This window comes from Carassius auratus, chromosome 27 (genome assembly GCF_003368295.1).
Source record: "Carassius auratus strain Wakin chromosome 27, ASM336829v1, whole genome shotgun sequence".
Taxonomy (NCBI): domain Eukaryota; kingdom Metazoa; phylum Chordata; class Actinopteri; order Cypriniformes; family Cyprinidae; genus Carassius; species Carassius auratus.
This window is the reverse complement of record NC_039269.1, coordinates 16,119,313-16,142,101: the sequence shown is the minus strand read 5'-3', so window position 1 is coordinate 16,142,101 and position 22,789 is coordinate 16,119,313. Positions and strand designations below refer to the sequence as shown.

General features: G+C 34.8%; 3 protein-coding genes across 10 annotated transcripts; 2 read left to right on the top strand and 1 right to left on the bottom strand.

The window, feature by feature from the left end:
* The first annotated feature begins 72 nt into the window (after positions 1 to 72).
* Positions 73 to 5,800, top strand: cdc7 (cell division cycle 7 homolog (S. cerevisiae)). 6 transcript variants are annotated; one of them, XM_026206173.1, is made up of 13 exons: positions 104 to 153; positions 288 to 344; positions 656 to 768; positions 1,286 to 1,372; positions 1,474 to 1,609; positions 1,727 to 1,820; positions 1,921 to 2,063; positions 2,643 to 2,880; positions 3,018 to 3,113; positions 3,195 to 3,400; positions 4,001 to 4,083; positions 4,744 to 4,893; positions 5,014 to 5,800. In XM_026206173.1, exons 3-13 carry the CDS (start codon positions 693 to 695, stop codon positions 5,343 to 5,345), a joined length of 1,641 nt encoding a protein of 546 aa, XP_026061958.1. In that variant the 5' UTR covers positions 104 to 153; positions 288 to 344; positions 656 to 692; the 3' UTR covers positions 5,346 to 5,800. The 6 variants fall into 6 exon arrangements, with proteins under 6 accessions (XP_026061959.1, XP_026061961.1, XP_026061962.1 ...); XM_026206174.1 differs by lacking the exon at positions 288 to 344 and having other exon boundaries at positions 73 to 153; XM_026206176.1 differs by having other exon boundaries at positions 83 to 344; positions 2,643 to 2,706.
* Positions 5,801 to 6,107: 307 nt separating this feature from the next.
* Positions 6,108 to 12,816, bottom strand: glmna (glomulin, FKBP associated protein a). Of its 3 annotated transcripts, none has more exons than XM_026206171.1 (19): positions 12,511 to 12,734; positions 12,257 to 12,332; positions 12,052 to 12,177; positions 11,854 to 11,967; positions 11,643 to 11,751; positions 10,709 to 10,958; positions 10,489 to 10,588; positions 9,724 to 9,905; positions 9,571 to 9,624; positions 9,461 to 9,491; positions 9,253 to 9,342; positions 9,129 to 9,170; positions 8,962 to 9,035; positions 8,406 to 8,490; positions 8,202 to 8,311; positions 8,061 to 8,124; positions 7,156 to 7,291; positions 6,949 to 7,025; positions 6,108 to 6,866 (listed from the first exon to the last, which is right to left on the bottom strand). In XM_026206171.1, the coding sequence occupies exons 2-19, from the start codon at positions 12,293 to 12,295 to the stop codon at positions 6,771 to 6,773; spliced, it is 1,779 nt and encodes a 592-aa protein (XP_026061956.1). In that variant the 5' UTR covers positions 12,296 to 12,332; positions 12,511 to 12,734; the 3' UTR covers positions 6,108 to 6,770. The 3 variants fall into 3 exon arrangements, with proteins under 3 accessions (XP_026061956.1, XP_026061955.1, XP_026061954.1); XM_026206170.1 differs by having other exon boundaries at positions 12,523 to 12,734; XM_026206169.1 differs by lacking the exon at positions 12,511 to 12,734 and adding an exon at positions 12,741 to 12,816 and having other exon boundaries at positions 6,161 to 6,866.
* rpap2 (RNA polymerase II associated protein 2) lies at positions 12,779 to 22,734 on the top strand. The gene is made up of 12 exons (XM_026206168.1): positions 12,779 to 12,906; positions 12,999 to 13,044; positions 13,146 to 13,260; positions 13,361 to 13,459; positions 13,568 to 13,633; positions 13,737 to 13,825; positions 14,425 to 14,460; positions 14,601 to 15,546; positions 16,284 to 16,375; positions 18,645 to 18,725; positions 19,919 to 19,987; positions 22,531 to 22,734. Exons 1-12 carry the CDS (start codon positions 12,861 to 12,863, stop codon positions 22,682 to 22,684), a joined length of 1,839 nt encoding a protein of 612 aa, XP_026061953.1. The 5' UTR covers positions 12,779 to 12,860; the 3' UTR covers positions 22,685 to 22,734.
* The last annotated feature ends 55 nt before the right edge of the window (positions 22,735 to 22,789 follow it).

Sequence of the window (22,789 nt, the reverse complement as noted above, 5' to 3'; positions counted from 1 at the left end):
TAGCAGCTATAGTTGTATATGGAACTTTAACTAGTGGAACTGCATTTTTTTAACCAAGTGGCATAGCACTGGTCACGTGATCTGCGTCTTGTTTTAGCGCGGGAATAGGAAGTTGTCGGAAGGAGACAAGAGAGACAGTTTCGCAAGTCCGAGGTTTGTGTATATGAAAATATTCGCTGTTTCTTTTAGAAATACGCGTGTTTGACAGGGTTACGTATTTAGTGTTTAATATCAAAATAGGCTCTTAAGTTAACTTGTGAACTCTACGCTGTAACCGTTTATGTCAGTGCGGATATAGTCTGCTGGGACATTGTTTATCAAAAACTCGGTGAAAACAAAAACAGGTGAGCTATAGTAAGTTCATTACCGCAGTAACTTATGACCTTGAAATGTATATTAAGGTTTTTACTACTACTGCTATTATTATTATTATTATTATTATTATTATTGGTGTGTGTGTGTGTGTGTGTGTGTGTGTGTGTGTGTGTGTGTGTGTGTGTGTGTGTGTGTGTGTGTGTGTCTGTCTGTGTGTGTGTGTGTGTGTCTGTGTCTGTGTCTGTGTCTGTGTGTCTGTCTGTCTGTTGACCTTGTTTGGATACAGTTATGCTAGTTAAGCTGTAAATGAGTAATAATACCCTTTAATGCCATCCAACAGTTTCCCACATTATAACTGTTGGTAATTGTGAGATTAAATGGAAGCAGCTCAGACTGTCCAGAGGAGCACTCAGCAAAGTGTTGCAAAAGGCAGGAACCAGCACAGAATTCCCAGTGAGTGAGACCATCTTTCAATATGTGGGAACATTTGTGAGAAAGAATTGCATGTAACGTTAATCATAATATTTTTTTCTTGTGCCATTTTCATGTGTATTTTTGTTCAGTGCTTTATTATAATCGGAACTGTAATGTGTTATTTGAGATTACATTTAATTAAATATGTATATAAATAAATGCATGGCATACAAGTTTCAACAGAAATAATATTAAAGTAGAATTTAGTTTAGTTTCCTAAAATGTTTGTCAGTACCTTCAGCAGTATGCTTTATCTAATACATTCTCATTTAAGTGGTATTAACATGCAGTTAGTTGTCCAAAAACATTCCATTGTTTGCTTAAGTATATTCTTCTATGGTAAATTATTTTTTACTTTTATGTACTTCTAGTTTTAATTATGCTGAAGGGAACTTCTGTTTTTCAAGGGAATGAATGCTTGTTTAGTGACATTTTTAGATAATGTTATAACTGTCTATAAAAAATAATTAAACCTACCTGATTCTCTTTTGTTTAGAGGATGTTGAGACCGACATCGCATACCTGTATGAAGTCCTGCCACAGCTGTCTCAAATTTTTCGTATCATAGATAAAATAGGAGAAGGTTTGCCATTATATTTCTTGTCTTTGAATGCAGTGAAATCACCCTTTTTGTTTTCCTTCTGCTGATTGGCAAACCTTTAAGATCCTTTATTGTCATTAAAGGCACTTTCAGCTCAGTGTATTTGGCAGAGGCACAAATGACCGATGGGTCGAGAAGGATGTTTGCATTGAAACACCTGATCCCTACCAGTCACCCTGTCCGTATAGCCGCTGAACTACAGTGCCTGACTGTTGCTGGGTGAGTGATGTATATATTTTCATATTTTGACCTAATACCATTTTCATGTATTCTGGCATAGATACCTTTGGTTTCAGATTTACATTAAAGGATTTGTAAATTATTTTCCCTCAACAGAGGGAAAGAAAATGTGATGGGAGTCACATACTGCTTCAGGAAAGAGCATCACGTGGTCATTGTCATGCCATATATGGAGCATCAAACCTTTGTGGTAAGTGTCTGCAGTATGTGCTTTTACCCCAAATAATGATACGTCATGAATTGCTTAACCAGTACCAAAGATTTTACCCAAAAGTCTTAATTCCCTGTAGGATATTGTTAATTCCTTAAGTTTTGAGGATGTGAGGCATTACATCTTCCACCTGCTCAAAGCCTTGACACACATTCACAAGTTTGGCATCATCCACCGAGACATCAAACCAACCAATTTCCTGTTCAATCGACAAAAGAGGGAGTATGTATCTGATGTTCATGTATCTGTGGTTCTAGATTCTCTTCCTAAAACATATGCAATCGCCACAGTTTCTTGCTTATTTAAGATAATAGTAGCAATTGATTTAACCAGCTAAATGAGTGTTAGATGATGGCAAAGGTGATCGTAATGTAATAGTTGGGAAAATTACCTTTTAATATTGCTATAACCAGTTTTGTGCTGAATATTGTGCTTTCCTAATATTTATTTATTTATTTTTGTTACCCTTATGCTGTTTAAAACTTTTGTTCGTCTTCAAAACACAGATAATTTTTATTGAAACCTGAGGTTTCTGTTGCTCTTTTCTTTTCCTGACTTGGATTAACCGATCCATGTGGGAACAGTTTACTATATCTTTCTGAAGTGTCAAAGTTTTGAATTATATACACACAATATTCTATTTACTTTTGATTTCTGAAATTTTAGGGCGTAGGGGTTGTAATATAAATTTTTAATTATATTACATATTAAACTTACACTTTTTTTCACTTTCAAATAAATTTTATTAAAATGATCCAACTAAACTGAGGCATGCTGATTCCCATCTCTCACTTTCCTCAGGTATGCTCTAGTGGATTTTGGCTTGGCACAAGGCACTCCTGATACACAGATAGAATTGCTGAAGGTGGTGAAATCAAAATCTCATAAAGGTGGCGGGTCATCTAAGATGGTGGAGGAATCACTTGGGAAACAGAAACTTGTGCCTTTACCACCCAACACCAGAAACACTGCTCTCCAGTCCAGCACTAAAGCACCTGCTAAAAGACCATGCCCAGCTTCACGCATTAAACACAGCAAGGTGTCTGCACTGGTTTCTTTGTTAAATAAATTACGTTTTTAATATGATGATGGTTGAGTCAAATTAGGGAAATATTGTACATCCAAGTTCCAAGTTTGGGGAAACTTATGTCAAAACCTATGTCCTTCCTCTCAAAGGAACTGTTGGAACTTGATAATGCACCACGGTCTGTATTTGGGGAGAAAAACATAAATGGCACAAACTCTCATAAACCTGGCACTGACAAAGTTGAGGTTAGCATCTATTTTCACACTGGTTGCATCTGACACCTTCTGAATAACTATAAGCTCTTCACCTGTCAAATTGTATTTCAGGGACTGCTTTCAAAACCAAAACGAGAGGAATTAATTCCACGGAAGATCGTTTCTTCAAAACACCGTTCAATACCAGTGAGAACATCACTGAATCAGAGACCGAAAGCCCCCATTGAGAGTCAGAAACCCAAACCTCCTGCCGTTAGTCCAAGTCTCACCTGCAGCTGCTACATGACTGACCGCATCTGCAACATCTGCCTGTCAAGGTACATGCTCTTAATTAATCGAATCATATAGTTACAGATTTTAATTTTCATAAAGCCTATTTTTAATCTTAATTGTTATGCAAATTTCTAAGGCCTAGAAATTATCAAAACTATGCAGGAATATTTGCAATCTACTACATCATATTTTATACTTTTTAGCATGTAAAAGTCTTCAGTATATTTGTAAAAACCTTCAGGATGTGGTACCCTTTTAGCTGGGTACAGTTTTACTTATTTTAGGTACACTTGTAGGTCTTTTAGCTGTGTGATCTTTTCGGACTGAGTATCGATTCAGTTAAATTTGCAAAAGAAAACAAATGTGATTATTCCTTTAAAAATAAAGATTTATTTATAAGTATTAGCAGTAGACTGCTACATAGTAATATATTAGTAAGGTATATTGTTAGTACTATTTAAAGATGCACACTTATTGGACTGAAGCAATTAAAAAAAATGCAAACATTATTTATTTTAAGATTTTGTTTAGTAGTTCATTAAACTGTGCCATTTAAAAATAAAATCAGAATATTATTTAATATGTCAGGCTTTACAGCATTAATTTAATAGTGCAGTGAGTGAAGAATGCTTTGTTTTTCCTAGGAAACAGCAGGTGGCTCCGAGGGCTGGTACACCGGGCTTTAGGGCTCCTGAGGTTCTGACTAAGTGCCCTAACCAAGGAACAGGTAAAGCTACCACATGACATTTGTTTTTGGGGGGGGTGAATTTTACTTTTCTTTCCCAATGGTGTGTTCCATTCAACTTGTAAAGTTTCCAATTTTATACTTGGAAAAGTACAGTGCAACTTGATGTAGACGTCCAACATAATTGGACATGAAAGCAAACGCTATAATCATGCTAGTGTAGTCTGACAAACAAACATGTTTCATGAGTCAAATTCTTTGAACAAATCTTAAAAAAAAAAAAAAAATCACATACTGAATCTGTCAGAGTGGTTACTGAATCAACATCACAATACCCAAGTGAATAAAAATCAAAGTCAAAATTAGACACAAATCAAAAAATCTCTGTTTGATACTATAATAGTATTGTAGTGATGCATTAAGCATCGTTCTTGCAGTCAAAGCAGCAAATTCACATGACCAACTTGAACAAAAGTAAAATATGCATGGGGAACAAAAGTCTCACTTTTGTGGTTTACTTTTAAAATGACTAGACTTTGCCTAAAATGTCAACAAGCAACAGTAAATGTGGCTGCACAGTGTGATGTACATTTGTAAATTTCATAATCAGTTAAATTCTGAATAGCTTATATTTAAGCATCTATTCTTTTCAAAAATAACTAATACATTCTGACTAACATCAGAAGCAACATCTCTCTGCAGCTATTGACATGTGGTCAGCCGGTGTCATATTGCTGTCACTGCTGAGTGGGAGGTATCCGTTCTTCAAAGCCAGTGATGATCTGATCGCTCTTACCCAGATAATGACCATCCGTGGATCTAGAGAGACGATAGAGGCTGCTAAGACGTTCGGTAAATCATTGTCTACGGGCTCAAGAGTACAGATGATTCTGGATAATGTTGTATATTGATTCTGGTCTTGTTTTTTGTACCTTAAGTTGATTGAATATTATTTTCTATGTCTGAATGCAGGTAAATCTGTAGTGTGCAGTCGTGAGCTTCCTCGGTTGGACCTGAAGATCCTCTGTGAGACTCTTAGAGGTTTGCGATCATGGGATGATGGCTTACCTTCTGAGTTTCTAGCCTCACATAACCCAGCAGAAGGAAAACAGGATGCAGGGAGTCCTGTTAAGAAGCATAAGAGCTCCCTCAAAAGCAGTGCACAGCTGCAGGAGATGGGCTGGGATAAAGTGCCTGATGATGTGTATGACCTCCTGGATAAACTCTTAGATTTAAACCCAGCATCAAGGATAACTGCTTCTGTGGCACTGCAGCATCCACTTTTCAAAGATATGACGGATTAGTTTTTGTGCCATCTTCTAATTTTGTATTATTCTGTAAAGGTTTACATTTGTGCATCTATTTTCTAACTACATGCTGTATATCAATGTTTTATTTATTAGTCTTACTTTTGGGGTTTCTTTAGATTCAGTTTTGAGAATAAAAAGTTCAAACTTATTGTTTAAAGTTTGTCTTAGAGATTATTTCTTGAATGTAAGGTTCTGACATATTTTTGGATAAAATTACCGGTAAATGTATGAACCCTTTTGAAAACAACCAGACATTTTTGACAGCTACAGTGTTGCAATTATCTTTTTTATTGTTGTCCTTACAGACTAGTTTGTAAATCAATGTATGGTAGTATAAGTTGTTCAGCAGTTGTACTATAGTACAAGCTGAGGCAGAGAACTTCACAAACCCAAAATCCATGAAAGAGCTGCAACTTCTTTAAATAAAAAATAAATAAATGAGAAAGCAATTTGCTCCTACATCTTTGGAGTTATTGGCAGATGTTCTGACTATTGCAAAGTTGTATAAATCTGTTCTAAGATGGTTGAGAGCTGTATTTAATGCAAATGATGGTAAAACACGTTACCAAAAAAAGCTATTGCCTATTTCCCAGGTTTTCATGTTATTTTGATTACTGAATGTGTGCCTGAGGAGCACTGAGTCAAAATGTTATGTTTTTAAGCTCACCCAAATGTAATATTGTCACATACACGTGGTTTAGATTTTTTACTAATTATTTTGTACATAATACATTTTGCATTTAAAAAAAAAAATCATAAATTTAGAATAAACTAAACCTTTTGATGAATCATGATCACTCACACACTGATCACAGGTTATATATATTTATGTGCATTACACATGGTTAGTGAATGAGACCCTCTATGAGAAAAGAAAAACTGCATCTGGAAAAAAATGGTATTTACTCAAAGCAAAATCAGAAGAGAACAACATTTCTAAATATTCCCCTCACAAAAGAGCAGAGATTTCACAGACAAGAAAGATGCAAAAATGCAGGTACAAACAGCATCTTAAAGCTCTAGGTCATTTTCCGCTTCAATCTTAATCCGTGCAATACTTTTGCATAGTTCACAGTGTTGTTGTTTTTTTGTGACTGACATACACAAAGCTGAACATTTCAAGCCTGAAAATAATAATAATCCAACAACATATTGTACTGTCATACATGTTTTTTGGCAACCTAACATGACTTTTCTACATTAGTATCTTGAAATGTACAAACAAATTTGCACAATCATAGTTCAGTGGCCAAACCTTGAAAATCTATCCAAAAAAGAGTTACAAATATGATTTCAGTGTTTTCTCACTGTATATATAATTAACTAATATGTTTCTGTATAGTGATGCGCAACTGGAGCCAGAGTAGACAGAGAGACACCGAAAGGAAAGATGTTGAAGGGATCATAGAGTCCCTCACATCACGACAGGGGTCTTTCTTTAGTCTCGATTATCTCCTCAATTCTTGTCAAGACACTCTCTATCAGATCAAATGTGAAGACGGCTGACTGCAGAACCTGCAGAAGTGGCATGCAAACACTGTTAACTGTGTCCACTGTATAACAGCACTAAAGTGGATTAATGCACAAAATAATATACCTGAATCTGCATTTCTGGTGTCATGTTGGGCAGCTTCTCATTGTCAACGGTCACTGTGCAGACTGATGCTTTAGTGTCTGTTGAGCAAAAAAAGGGTCAACAGCCAGACTACAGAAAATGTGAGACAGACTTCATTCACACAGAATAAATATGTTAAATATGGACACTTTCAGAGAGTTCACTGTTTTGAACAAGAGTGTATTGCACCTTTTGAACTGATCTTCTTATTTTCTTTCACGCTCTTCAGTTCTGCCTCATAATGTGCTTTAGACATGTTCAGACCGGTCCTCAGTGGCTTCAGATAGCTGTCCTCAATCTTATAAAGCTCTGTCCAGATTCCAGTCTAAACAGATAAGAAAACATAAAAAACCAAAGACAATATTGAAAGGCCCCTATGGTATTCCTGCTGTAATGACTGTTTGGAAACTTTTGTATTTACAGAAATAAGTTGTGGCAGTATATTAAAATAATAGTAACATTAATACTATTATTATTATTAATATTATAAATAATTAAATTCCACTTATTCAATCACTTATCCACTTTTTAAACAGTGACACAATTGAAGTGACTTTTCTATTCACTTGTGATTACTTCTATTCTCACAAACAGCAATTACTTGAAATAAACTTAAAAAGAAAAAAAATGTAAAACTAACACTACCTTAACTTATTTTATTCCTCATTTTCATTTTGTTAACTTGTTTAATTAAAACCAAAACTGAAATAAAATGATTAAATCTAAACTATACAGACATTGAAATAAAATAAATAAATAAATAAACACACAACAAAATGACTGGACATAAAAAAAATATTCAACAAAATTTTAAATGAAAGAAAAAAAAAGTAATTCAAAATATTAATAAAAACTTTAACAGTATCTCTACAATACTAAAATAACACTGGTCAGCAATTTTTACCCAATAATAGTACCATAAATATGATCTTAGATTCATTTTCTTTTCTTCTTAATATTCATATTTGTAGTTTTATCTTTTTAAGGCTTGTTTTTCTTATTTTAAAATAGGCTGAAAGTGTGCTAATGCCCCCTAGTGGCTCCAGGGACTTTGGCTGAACTACTGATGTCATTAAAGGACAGGATGAGCTTACCTCATTCTCCCATTCTTTATCTCGGATGAGCAAGTATCTCAGGAGGTTCAGTGATTCCATGATCCTGTTTGATATTGACAGCAGTTTTGTCAAGTCAAATTGACTGCCATTGACGACTCAGGTTTGTTTAAAGGGTCTCACCTGTCTAAGTTCTGCAGCAGGTCTGTTTCTGGTCCATGTGGAAAGCACAGCACTAGCCGCAGCAGTGGCAGCAGATGCTTACCCAGGAACCAATCATTACCATTACATGGCTAAAAAAAAAAAAGTACAAATATCAAAACAATCAATGGGGGTCCAATTTTATGAAGGTTATTGTTGATGACATGATATCATGACTTATCTTACCTTGAGTGAAAAGTCAATCTGGTTCTTGATGTTCTTGATTATATATCCCTCCACCCCTGCATGGTGACTTGTTTTCAACATGCCCCTGAAAATGGAGGAATATCATTTACTAATGGCCAGATTTACAACAGCCAACTCTTATTTGTCGTTAAAAACTACTGCTGGGTTGAAATGATAATTTTTAATTCATTATTTACAAAAATGAATGGGCCAGGATGAGCCTTATACATAGACTGATGTGTTTTCTGTTCACAGGGCACAGACATGATTTATCAATAATCCGATTATTTTACTATTATTTTAAATAGCAATTCTTATCAATTTTATTAGTTAGATGTCTTCCTCTGCGAGATACATACTGTACATTCACATTGTGAAGCATGAATTCAAAATGATGAAAAATACAGTTACGATTGGCTTTTTAACATATCATAGGCAGTTTCTGTATGTTTTTATGATCTACGCACCCAAAACTGAAATATTTCTTTGTGTATGTTTTTATTGACAGTGTTTATTACCAGTGTTTTGGTGTTTAAATGTTAGAATGAAAGCTTACTTGAAAAACTTGTATTTGGCCTCTGTGTTGAATTTGTCAATACTCAGCTGAAACACTTTCAGACTTTTAGTTCTCTGTTGTGATATGGGCAAAGACAAATCAAAATCAACAATGATAACAAACCACATTATATTACAAGTTACCTCCACAAAAAAGGTCTCACTCACCAAAGTCTGGTCTGGACACAGCGTCATAACTTTAACCAAATTCTAAAGAGAAAACAGAACATCTTAGAACACCTATGAGATGCATAAAACTATTGTTGAAATGTCTTAAGTTATACAATTTTACCTGTGGAACACTGAAAAATGTCTTCAGCTCCAAAAGATCTACTGGTAGACTGTTATCTTCCACTCTGATTAGACTTTTTTCATACAGTGCCTATGGTGACAGAATTAAAGGAGTATTACAATTGCACGTAATAAATTATTGCTATCAATCTCTGTATATAACAAAAATACAACGTGGTATGGTTTGTTGATGTAAAGAAGACTCATACCAGTCCTTTCTGCAGACGGGATTCTTCAGTTCTATGAATGCAGATAAAATGTGTTTGTCAGAAGACTCTCACTTAAATATTCATATTTATTGTCATAAATCCATAATTACCTGCTTAACAGCAGATCAGTATATTCCATGTTGCATTGCAGAACAAAAATCGGACTGAAAAAACATGTTAAAAAAAGTCAGCAAAAAACATTTGCTCCGTGTTCATTCTTAATACAAATGTAAATCAACATGGTCAACAGCTTCACTCTTCACCTGAGAACAGCTGGAAAGATGTCCACAGCTATATGATCCACAAAAAGCAGGTGGGACAAGCAGGCCAGTGACTCCTTTGGGTATCTTACCTCCTCTTCAAGGAAACCTGGGACCTCCCTTCTCTTCAGTACATTACGACTTAACAAATCAGGGAGTGACTCCCCAATACTTGACAAAATGATCTGTAGACATAATGCAGATAAATTATGATAATGTACATCAAGGCAGCAATACTGGAATACATTAGCAGATGCCTCTAAATTTCATTTTGTTACTTGATGCAATTTTATTAGTGCAACTTACACTATTGTTCAAAAATTTTGTTTCGGTATAATTTTTAAATGCTTTTGAAAGAAGTATTTTAGAATGAAGATTTTATCTGGTAGAAATACAATATGATGAAATATTGTGAAATATTATGACAGTTTAAAATAACTTCTATTTTTAAAAAAATGTATTGCAATTTATTGCAGTGATGGCAATAAAAGGCAAATCAATAAATATGCTAATTTATGGTTTCTTATTATGATCAATGTTGAAAACAGTTGTACTGCTTAACAGTTTTGTGGAAATATTTTTTAAGGATACTCATTAGAAGTGAACAGTATATTTATAAAGTCTTTTTTTTAACAACTTAATGTATCCTTGCAGAATAAATCTTTATAAAATCTTACTGATCCCAAACGTTTTAACAGTAGTGTAAGTGCAATATATATAATACAATAAAGGAATGTAATAGTTAAGAACATCCATGCAATATTATACCAGTATTTCTGTAGCAAAGTCTCTCAGAGGGGATTTCAGAAGTGTGTCTGGATCTTTCAACTGCACCTCCAGTAGAGGATTACTTAAACTCTTCATACAGCTGGATAAAAAATATGATTAAGAAATAAAAGGCCAATATTATAACTATATGCTATATTGCATAATATGTTTTACATTTAAATCAATCTACATAATTCTAAACAACAAATTGGGAACCTACAACTTGAGTAGTTCAACTCTGAGCTCATTGTCCTTGGATATTCTGTTGTTATCCTTGACACCCTCCTTGATCTCCTCAACGAAGGGCTTGACAAACTGTAGAAGAGCAGTGCAGCAGTGACACAGACCACAAGCATCCTCCTCCTCCTCCTCTTTGGTGACAGGCACCGGCAATCTGGCCACCTGGCTAAGAAGTGTGGAGAGAGCCATGCCCACAGACGAGGCCTTCTTCATGCCCATCCGCAGCAGCACTGAGAAGGTCAGGAGACAATTGAGGGGGGAGAGTCATTTAGTTTAGGATCCTTTTTAATAAATATTCAAACATCACCATTTAAATATATATATATATATATATATATATATATATATATATATATATATATATATATATATATATATATATATATTAAAAAGTAACATGGAAGAGTTAATATGGATGGAGGACAAACAAATGAGTAGTCAGTGAAATCTAGTGAGTTTATCTACACTGCCTCTAATGTTTAAGGTCAGTAAGGGTTTTTCTAAATGACGGGACTAAATTGTATTTTCAAACATATTTACTCATACAACTTTAACTCATTATAATAAATACAACCTTTTTAAGCATAAGAGACTTCTTTCAAAAATATAAAAATAAACCCCCACAATTTTTAGCAGTAGTGTGGATTAAAACTAAATCTAAAACAAATCTAAATCTCTAGTATCAAAGAATATTAGATATCAAAATTTAATTTCTATACTTCTCAGTGATGGTTTTAGTATCTGCAATGTGTAGGCTTTTAGCAGTACACCAAAAGGCCTTTTTCCCACTAAATTACATATCTATATTAATTCCCCTTAAAACACCAACAATCGAAACATCACCAAAAAACTTTTTTTTAAAGCAAAATATTTACTTCCAATGTAACAGATTCAGTGACAAAGAGATGAGAAACCTGTTTGTAAAGGCTTGAGGAGGAGATTAACTGTCTCAGTGATGGAGCCAGTATCAGCCTCTTCCATCTGCTCCAATAAACCCACCAGCAGCTCTTTAGGACTGCAAACCTGTTTCACAAAACATCACTGAATAAATTAAAGCAGCATGGAAACTGCATGCTGGTCAAAGCCAAATATCTCATCACAGTTTAAAAACCAATCACAAATAACCTCCAGCAGATGTGTCAGGATGGCATGGCAGTGGTGAAGGTTTCTGTCTTCCTTCTTCAAGAGGATCTGTACTATTGGCCCCAGCAGATTCCAGCCCATGCATCTCACTATGTTCTTGAGTAAAACAAGGATAGTGCTTCATGAATTTTGCCTGTTCATACATGAATCACAAAGCGCACTAGACACTGTTCAACTCACCTTGTTCGTCTCATCAACTAGGATGCTGAGAACCTGAGCACTGTTGCCTTGCTCTATACAGGTTCTTCCTGCAGTGAAGAATAAATCATAGTCTTCCGGTGAGAAGCCTTCATCCTTGATTGCTTGCTAAAGGTAAAATGAATACACAGGTGAATGTGCGTAGCTGACACATTGTAAACGTACAGTGGAACATATCTACACTTACGCATCTCTGGACCACATCACAGAGCTGTTCTAGAGCCATCTTGGTGGCCAGAAACGTCTTCTGTGATCAAGGCTTTCTGTATAAAGAAATTATGATATTATAACTGATAACAACGGAATAATAAGATGCGAAGTCTAGAGTGTCGATCAATCAAGACATCTTTATAAAGAGCAGCTCACTGTCACAATACGTTACCCAGCTACCATTAACAAACACAGCAGACAAATATGAGATAAAATACCCATATTTCTTACAAATAAATACACCTCAGTCTTCCTCACGGAGTCTGTATTGATGTAAAACCGGTTATTGCAGTCATTAGCAAGATGGCTAAAATCTCTATACGACTGGCGTGTTCAAAATACGCTCTGCGATAAGATTATGCTTTTGCGTAGCATTGTATAAGCAAGGCTGCTGATTTATTTTGTTAATGAGATGTACTCCTACTTAACCAGATACAATTCGCAAAAGCGCGCTCACTTACAGCAAAGCTACTTTCAATATGCAGCTCCGCGTGTTTAGAAACTGCAGCAGAATGAAGTGTGTCGCTGGCTGTTTGCCGTAGTGCTGTGACGTAAGCGGAAGGAGTTTTGAGAAAACAAGCATGGAAGCGGCAGGAAAGATTCGAGCCTCGAAATCAAAGAAGAAAGGTAGTGTATATGTATATACACCTATATATGTGGAATTATTCCTCGTTATTTTTGCTTTTATATATTAACTGAATATTTGTCCTGAATTTTAGGGGGGAAAGGAACCCAGGTGATTTCAGCAGCGGATGAGGCGAGGAAGTATGTTTGTTTACTTTAGTTTAGGGAGTGTTTTCACTTTATATGATTAGTTAATATAGTTATTAAAGTGATACAGGTTACATGAAGTGTAATGTTTGCAGGAGGGAAGCTATTAAAGAGGCACTCGGACAGAAGCTAGACTTGGAGCGCAAAGCCCTGCAGGTGGTTGAGCGGCTGCTGGAGGACAGTGTGACAGAGGAGTTCCTCATAGACTGTGTAAGTCACATAACGTACTGTAATTTGCCTCTATACAGTACAGTTTGAGATTTAAATGGCTGTTTGTTGTGCTTCAAAGAGAATGTCCTCTAATCTATAGGCTTGGCACATCACTCCTGCCAACTACAAAGACACAGTGGAAGAAAGGTGCATTGCTAAACTGTGTGGATATCCTAGGTGTCCAAATAAACTAAATAACGTAAGAACCTTTAGGGATTACACAGTAAACATTTCTTCTTTCCCATGTTTTTAATTTGCAATATCAGTTATGTTTCTGACTGTCTCATAAGAGTTTATTACATTTCAGATACCCACTCAACAGTTTAAAATATCCACCAAAACTAACAGAGTCTATGATATTACAGAGCGCAAGGTATGATTTTATTCCTAGCTTTGCTTTAATTTCTCCTTTAATAACTAATCGTAGAAGCAAGCAGACAAGTTCATCATTATCTTCATCATAATCTATTTTTCAGAGGTTTTGCAGTAATTTCTGCTACAAAGCCTCCAAATGCTTTGAGCTCCAGATATCAAAAACCCCACTTTGGCTTAGAAAGGAGGAGAGGTAGTGTATCTTTCAATCAATAACTTGTGTAACTGTGTTACTTAAACCTAATTTTAATTAGGTGAATGTTTAATTTATTAATAAAAATAGTTGTTATTAATCACATACCTTTTTTTTTAAACTGTAAATATGTAATAGTATAACTCTTTATTAATTGTACACTATACACCTATGAAATATGTATTTAATAATTGTATTACATTTCTTCTACTGTTCAAAAGTTTGGATTCTGAAATGTTATGTGGACCAAGACTGCATTTATTTTGATCAGAAGTACAGTAAAACAGAAATATTGAATTAGTATGCTGATTTGGTACTCAAGAATAATTTCTTCTTATGTTTATCCTGAATAACCTTTGTTTGAAATGTTATAATATTACAAATGTCTTCATTATTTATTTAATATGTCCTTACAGAATAAATGTATTCATTTCTTAAAAAAAAAAAAAAATAGACATATTTGAGCAGTAGTGGATTCAGCAATAAGATATTTAGCATGTTTGTAATTTTTTTTTATTTCATGTAACAATGCTTAGCATTTTGTTTAAAAAAGAGAAACTAAAAAAATTTTTTTTACATTTTTTTTATTTTTATAAAAGGCCTCCTGAAGTTAAGCTGATGAAAGAAGGAGAGAGGTATGTACAAACAGTTTTGTCTGTTTAAGAGAAATCTCATGGTTTTGTAGAAGATCTTTTGCAGTGACAAAACATTCTAAAGAAATTAGTAGATTATATTTGTATAAACTGACTCACAATGTATTTTCATCTGTCTACAGCGGGAGCTCTGGACAAGAAATACAGTTGGTAGACAAGCCTTTGACAGAAGCTGACATTGAGAATCCTGTCCCAGATGTTCCTGAATCTCACAAGGACTCCCCTCCCTTCAGCCAGAGTGACAATAGTGACGTTGAGCAAGACTTTGTCTCCAGTGTGGTGTCCACACAGCAAAAACATGCGAGGGTACACTGGGGAAAACTGCCAAAGAGGGATGGAGTGAGTGAGGACAGGTTGAGTGCTGAAATTAAGCAATATGCACATCCTGAACCTACAGAAACACTCAATGGAGAAAATGATGAAAGTGGATCTTCAGAAACTCCTCAACCTCAGACGGATGCAACTGCTTGTCTGTCTATGCCAAATAAAACCACATCTGCTGGATCTGATGTTGAAGGAACTCTGAAGCTTTTGAATCAGTGTAGTCTGAAGGACACTACAACCCAACAGGAAACTAACCTTCCTTCACAGCCTGAGATTGGAAACTCCACCCCTCCCTCTAGTGGTCTCAACATCACTCAGGTGAGCATGAGTAAGAGAGGAGCTGCAGGTCTCAAAGGCTTGTTGAAGGACCATAACAAAGCTAAAACAGCAACTACAACCATCAGTTTGTGCCTGCTAGAGCATCTTCGACAAACCTTTATGGAGTGGAGAACTGAGGAAACCATGAAGTTTCTTTATGGGCCTGATTATGCCTCTGGAACAGGGGTTTCTGCACAGGAAGTGGAAGAACTGGATGAAGATGACCTGGATGAGGCTGAGGTAGAAGTGAGCTTGAGACAGAACAGTGGAAGTTCTTCCAAACCCAGTGCTTCAGCTCCTGATTATAAAACTCTGCGGAAGGAGACAGAGTTGCTGGAGCTGAGAGTGAGAGAGTTTTACAAAGGAGCATATGTTCTGCCTGAAGAGGTCAAGACAGATGTAATCAAAAACACTCCAGACACACAGGTAGGAACTGAGAAATTTGGCTGCCTCATCTTAAAGCTTACACTTAAGACTTGCATTGATAATATGTGACCCTGGTCCAGAAAAGTCTTATGTTTTTCGAAACTGAGGTTTATACATGCATCTGACAGCTGAATAAATAAGCTCTCCATTGAAGTATGGTTTATTAGGATCAGGCAATATTAAAAAATCTGAGGGTGCAAAAAAAAAAAAAAATCGCCATTTTTATTTGTCCAAATGAATTCTTAGCGAAGCATTTTACTTATCAGAATTTTTACAAAACATCTTCATGGAAAATTATCTTTAATATCATAATGATTTTTTTGCATAAAAGAAAAATCAATAATTTTGAACCATATAATGTTTTTTTTTTTTGGCTATTGCTAAAAAAATATACTCCAGCGACTTAAGACTGGTTTTGTTGTTTTATTTTTTATTTTTTTTTATGGTTTTAGTAATAACCCTGCTATGAACTCTACTGCTAATTTTTGAAAGCCACAAATGATTTTATGAGTTTAATGACTTTAGTTTTTTTATTGTTTTTAAAATTAATTTTAAACATTTTTCAATCAAGAAATTACACAAAATGACGACATTGACAGAGAGTTACAATACAGATACCAAAACAAAACGGGGAAAAAGGAAAATATCATTTAAGATGAAAACGAGATGTTATGCATCTCTTGATTGGCATGTTACATTCTTGATTGACACATTCTTTTTTTTTCATGGTCCTGTAGGACAGTGGGAAGGACCCTCCTCTGCCCTTGGTTGATTCTCAGGCTCAGCAGCTGATTCAGAAACGCATTGCTGTGGAGAAACTCAGCCAGAGGTCAGTGTTCAGCAATGGTTGGATCAGTGTTTGTCATTTCAGACACCAATACCAATGTTTTGCTCGCACTATAATAATGTTATCTTATGCATTTGACCTGCTTGAAATCTGTATAAATAGTGCCCTTTGTTACTGTTCTAAGATGTGCAGGAAAGAAAATCAAAGTACCTACAGTCATGGCAAAAACTTTCATCAGTGACATAATTTTGGTGTTTTGCAAAGTTTGCTACTTCAGTATTTGTATTATTATTTTTCTATTTGTCTATGGCATACTGAAAAACAGTGATAAGCATATCATAAGGTTTAAAGGCTTTTCTTGGCAAACAATATGAGTCAATTAGAGCTGCAGCTAACAATTATTTTGATAATTGATTAGTTGGCTGATTATTGTTATTATTATTATTATTATTATTATTATTAGATAAATATGATTAAAACCCCTTTTTATTTAAATTAAACTGGCAAAACGTACTATTCCACATTCTGTCTAATGTCCCTAAAACAAATGTGCCAGCTGAATGCTATGAAAACATACAGTACTTAACAATTTATAAGACCACCTGTCATAAGACAAAACACAAATATTCTAGGAATCTGTCAAAAAAAAAGTAATTCTAAAAATGTTATTGTAATTTTTGGACAAATAACAAACTGAAACGACTAAATAGTTTTTATTCACATAAAAACAAAAATGGCCTCCTTTGCTGGCATTGTTTATGTACTTTTTGAGTAATTGGGTATCTGAATGCCTTTCTTTCAGAGATAACAGCAATAATTATATTATAGCATTAAAAATAGCTTACTAAAAAGCTTGTGCATATTGGAGATTTAACAATACAGAAAACTAAAAAATTATTTTGGTAATTACAAATACAGTTAGTTAAGAGCAGAAGTGTCACAAACCTTACAAAACTGGTTAAAAACCTTACATGTATTTATGTTGTTTAAATAAATTGTTTTAATTTAAACGATTAAGATGAAGATGAATAAAAATCACATAAATGCTCTGCAGAACCACGCACTTTGATCACAGTCAGTCTCTTACTATCACTTTTTTATCCTTTAAAAGAGTCTGATATTTATATTCAGACAATTACACGATGCTGTCCCTTCAATCTCTGCACTGCTGGTGACACGATTCTGTAGCTGACTCCTCAAAAGGAGACAGTCCTGGCGATTCCTGGACACTTATTCACTGCAGTCGAACTTCTCTCCTTGAAGTTCTTGTTGATCCGGTAAATGGTTCTTTCAGGTGCAATATTCTTTGTAACAATTTACAAGTTCCTTTATTTATTTTTTTGGCCAATAAAGATTTTAGCAATTATTTAAAATGCATCTGATCACTCTACACAATAATCTAGAGAAACAATGTCAATAAACACCACAACAGTTTAAGCAGCAAATTTACGTCACTGCCAAACCTATTCGCTATGATGACTGTAGTACTTAAATGGCGCTTTTCCACTGCGTGGTATGACCCCGCATAGCTCGGTACAGCACGGCTTGGCTTGGTTTGCATTTCCACTGTAGTTTAGTATTGCTTTATAGTGGGTGGGTTTGTTCACGTTATAGTTGAGCTTCCTCTACTGCCGTGACTCCTGAAAAACGTTTTAACGTTTTAACAAGTTCTTGATGGATCCGCTGTACTTCCTCAACAGACAACGAAAGAGCCATTTTTTTGGTTGTTCAAAAAAGGTGCGCTCGTTCAAAATGGTTGCACTCCATCCTTTGCTGTCTGTGCTGATTTAAATCTAGCAGTTCTGTTTATCGGCCAATCAGTGATCAGCAGAGTTTACACGTCATGTTTTGGTAATGGTATGGTTTACTCTGAACCTCAACCAAGGTGGCACTGAAAAAGGTACCAGGTACTTTACCCAGTGAAAAACCCCCCAAAAGTGAACCGTGCCTTACCATGCAGGGGAAAAGCGCAGTCTCCTTAGAAACAACTATATTACAATTTTCTTTGTACTATGCAGTTACATTTAAATTAATATTTGATATAATGTACTTATTGTGTACACACGTTCTTACATTGTAACTATTTTTTTAAATAAATCCCAGTATGTAATTAATCTGTAATTACACTGTTGACCCTAACTCTACCTTGACCCACACTTGAAATTAAGCTAAAGTAACCGTACAACCAAACCTGACCCTAACTTTATCCCACCGTAAAATTAGCAGTAGTTTTTTTTATTTTTTTTTTAAGTACATCTCAGTTAATGACGTCTCTTATAAAAGTCTGCCCCCCCTTTGTGTCTTTTCAAAGCTTGAGAGATGTCGTGGGACCCCTGCGTCTAACGATGAGTGATGTAATCAATGACATAAATAATTTGGTCAGGACATTCAGGTAAGTCACATAGCACACTAGACAATGAGTTATGAATTTTAGAAAATTTAATACATGTACACTACTTTTCAAATTTATTAATTATTTCCATACTTTTAGTGAGTAAGGATACCTAAAATCTAGACTCAAAATGCATCTTTTTAGCTGTGCATTTGTTGAATGAGCACTGTGCAATGTCCGAACTGATTGCACTATATTTTCTGTCTTATTATTATTAAAAAATTTTTTATGTAAAATCATTTTCTAACTGTTTTTAAATGTTTTAATCATTTTAAAAGTTTTAAAATTGCTTGTTTTATTTTTTGTTATTATTTTTCTTCGATTATTTTACTTTCTTTTATGTAAAGCACTTTGAATTTCCATTGTGTACGAAATGTGCTATATAAATAAACTTGCCTTGCCTAAAATTAATCAAAAGTGTCAGTAAAAACATTTATAATGCTTCAAAAGATTTGTATTTCAAATAAATGCTGACATTTTTAGTCATCAAAGAATCAAAAGAAATAAAAATTAGAGGAAACCAATTATTTCCTAAAAGTTAAAAGAAGCACAACTGCTTTCAACATAAGTAATTAAAAAAATGTTTTAAATACAAATTCAGCATATTGGAATGATTTCTGAAGTTTCATGTGACATTGAATGCTGCTGAAAATTCAGAGTTGTCATCAATGAAGTAATTATATTTTAAAATCTAATATTTTTCAGTTTTTACTGTATTTTTTAATCAAATAATTGCTTCTTTCTGAAGCATTAATAAACTCTTATCATCTCCAAACCTTTGAATAATAGAGGATGACAGGTTAAAATCAGTGTTTATGTCTGTCTATCTGGCACTCATTTGACCTTTTTGACCTAAACCATGAAGTTTTGAGTTCCACGGCCTGTAAATTTTGATTTGCCATAGAAGTGCTGTCAACAGGAAGTAGTGTGTCACACTATGAAGATGATTTACCATGCCTCTGAAGGGGCACTTCACCCTTGGATTGAACCTGCTTCCAGGAATTCTGTCTCTCCTGTTGAGAGCTACTAAATCCAAACTTCAAAAACATTACACCAAATAAAGCAGTTTGACTTAAATATTGCACTAATTTCCCTGTATCATATGCATAAGTCTTTATGACTGACATAATGTCCATGAAAAAGCTTTTAAGTGCATTTTTGTTAATGGTGCTATGAATTGTTGTTTGTTTTAGGTTTACAAACACTAATATCATTCACAAAAGGCCAGAATGGACATTAATTGCTGTGGTTCTTCTGTCAGTGTAAGTATCAAATTAATATGCAATACATTAATACTGGATTTTAGCATTTTCTGAAGTTTCTTGGTTGTTAATGGACGGTTTATTGTCCCTCTGAACTAAATGGGCGTCCAGATTATTTCCAACCAGAGTCGAGGCAAAACTAATTTATCTTTAAGATGTCAAACATATCTTTAGATTGCTTAAGCTAATTATCTACTACTGCATGGCTTTCGTCCATTTTCTCATGCATGGGAAAGTGCCACATGTGTTGGTATTTGCCATGAGAGGCTAGCAGGGCTGGCCCAACTAAGCTAACATGTGCTTGTATAAAGGACCAGAATATTGCAACTGCAGATAATGCTGTGGGTTTATCTGAGGATGACTGTTGATTGGGGCTTTATGATACCTCGGTGGCCTGCTGTGCTCTGACACTGAAAGTATGTGGTAGACCGATCAACAGCTGGAGTGCCTGGTTTTAACAAGAGTATATGGGAACAGCACTGAGGAAATCAGGGAGCATTGTTTTCTCTTCAGGAACACACTATGCAAAGCTATAAGACACAAGTGATTTATGTCTGTGCGAGTGCGTGTATGATTTGTGTGCATTTTTTTGTGCTCCAAGTTAATATTTGTCTACTTGATAAAGATTTGTACTTATTTTGAGGATTGAATCTATCTATCTATCTATCTATCTATCTATCTATCTATAATTATATATATATATATATATATATATATATATATATATATATATATATATATATATATATATATATAAATATATATATAGAGAGAGAGAGAGAGAGAGAGTTTATGCACGTATGTATACACACACATATAGAAAGAGATTTACTGACTCTCTTATTTAAAAAAAAGTCATGTAGTCCTACCTACGTGCAGAAAAAAATAAAACTAATTGAAAATCTAAATATCATAAAAAGCACCACTGTTTTGACCATCATAACTATGTGCAAGTCTCTAAAATATAATTTGGTCTTTGTATGGCCAGGCAAGTTTAGCTCGGTTGTAAAATGTAATTAGCTGTGACTCCCCAAAATATAATAATTCATGATATTTGTGTATATACATACACATTTATATCTTAAATTAAGGTGTGCAGACTCACATTTATATATGGTGTAGGAAAATGTTAATAATTAAAATTTTGCACATTTAAAAACAAGGTTGTTTGATTTACTAGTAACACTCTTATTTGTCATTGACTCGATAGTTTCAGAATGCCATCTTGCAGTTCTATTAAAGGAAATTACTTAGTTTTAAAGTGCGTTTAATGTGTGTGTGGTAGAAAAGGCTACAAAGTCATGTTTGTAAAGTGCCAGGTGGCGTGTACGACTTCCCTCAGGTTTATGAATGCTTGACAGAGGCGCTAACTCTGAGGAGAGTTCCGTGCTGCTCCCTGTCTGTGTCAACAGAAGCCCGTATCTTATCACGGCCTGATTGCTGTGGATCCGTGATGCTGCAGTAACAGCATGGGAAACATTCCACCTGAAGAGCCAACACACAACCTCAATTAAACCACTTCTCATTTAAAGATCTGCCTAAAGACACGGCTCTGATTTATTATTGACTGGCTAGAGAATTTCACCAGTTAGTTCATCAAAGAAAAGCTTTGTTTGGTTATTAGATCCCATAAGAACAAGTGTGCATCAGCAGGTGATAGTTGTGATGTTCTGAAAAAACCCAAAGTATGTGGTATAACTTTGTTTGGTAACTTTAGATTAGGGATCACTATTCATTATTAACTAGTTGCTTATTAGCATGCATATTGGCTGTTTATTAATGCTTTTAAAGCACATATTAATGGCTCATTCTGCATGAACGTATTCTAGATCCCTTAACCCCACATCATATCCAAACATAACTACTACAGTGACTACCTTTCTTGCTATAAATAAGACATTTATTAAGGGAAAATTCTTGGGAGATAGTTTGTTACTAAATCTAAAGTGTTAGCTTTGAAACGGCATGTTTGGAATGATGTGCTGGAAAATACCTTTAATAACATTATTTGTTGGAAATAACTGTTCACTGGTGTGATCTCCGTGTATTTCAGACTGTTTTTTGGCTGCTCATCTACATTTAGTTTCAGAGACCATTTGAGGCTTTCAATCTGTTTATCAGCAATGGGCCTGTTATTTTCCCTTCATGAATAATTTGGAAGCAAACCTCTCTGTGCCTTATGTCAGGTGTGCCACTGGCCTGTGGGCTTTTGTTGAGAGCAGTTCAATAATAGATAAAGCACCAGAAACTGTAGAACAGGTTGAATCCGAGCTGCTGCAATAACCCTTTTTCTCTTCGAGAAAGAACTATGGATGGATGACTTCTTAAAGTAGCATAAATGCAGGTGTTTGTGTTTAATTTTACATTGAATCATTATTTTCACTACCTAAACAGATCATTTAATTAACAGGTGTGTACTTAATTGTACTGAAGTTAAATATTCTGTCTGTGACAATTTCGAAGTGCTCTCTATCCTCTCTAACCTTTGTTTTGAAACATATCTGTATACATGCCTGTGGTGCTAAAGATGTTTATTTGTTCAGATTAACAGAAGTGTCCCCATTGCTAAGAGAGTCACTGGCAAGTCCATCTTCATTGGAGTACATCTCCTCTCTCATGAGCGAGTTGAAACTGGAGGACAAAGATCTACACAATCTCACGCTGCTCTTCAAACCCTGTGTTACTCCACAAACATAATGTACCACACACATTTAGAGTTGATATTAAAAGCCTACCTGAAACAATGATTCTGTGCATCATTTGCTTTTTTGAATACCCAATATTGTATTTAAGTAATTAATG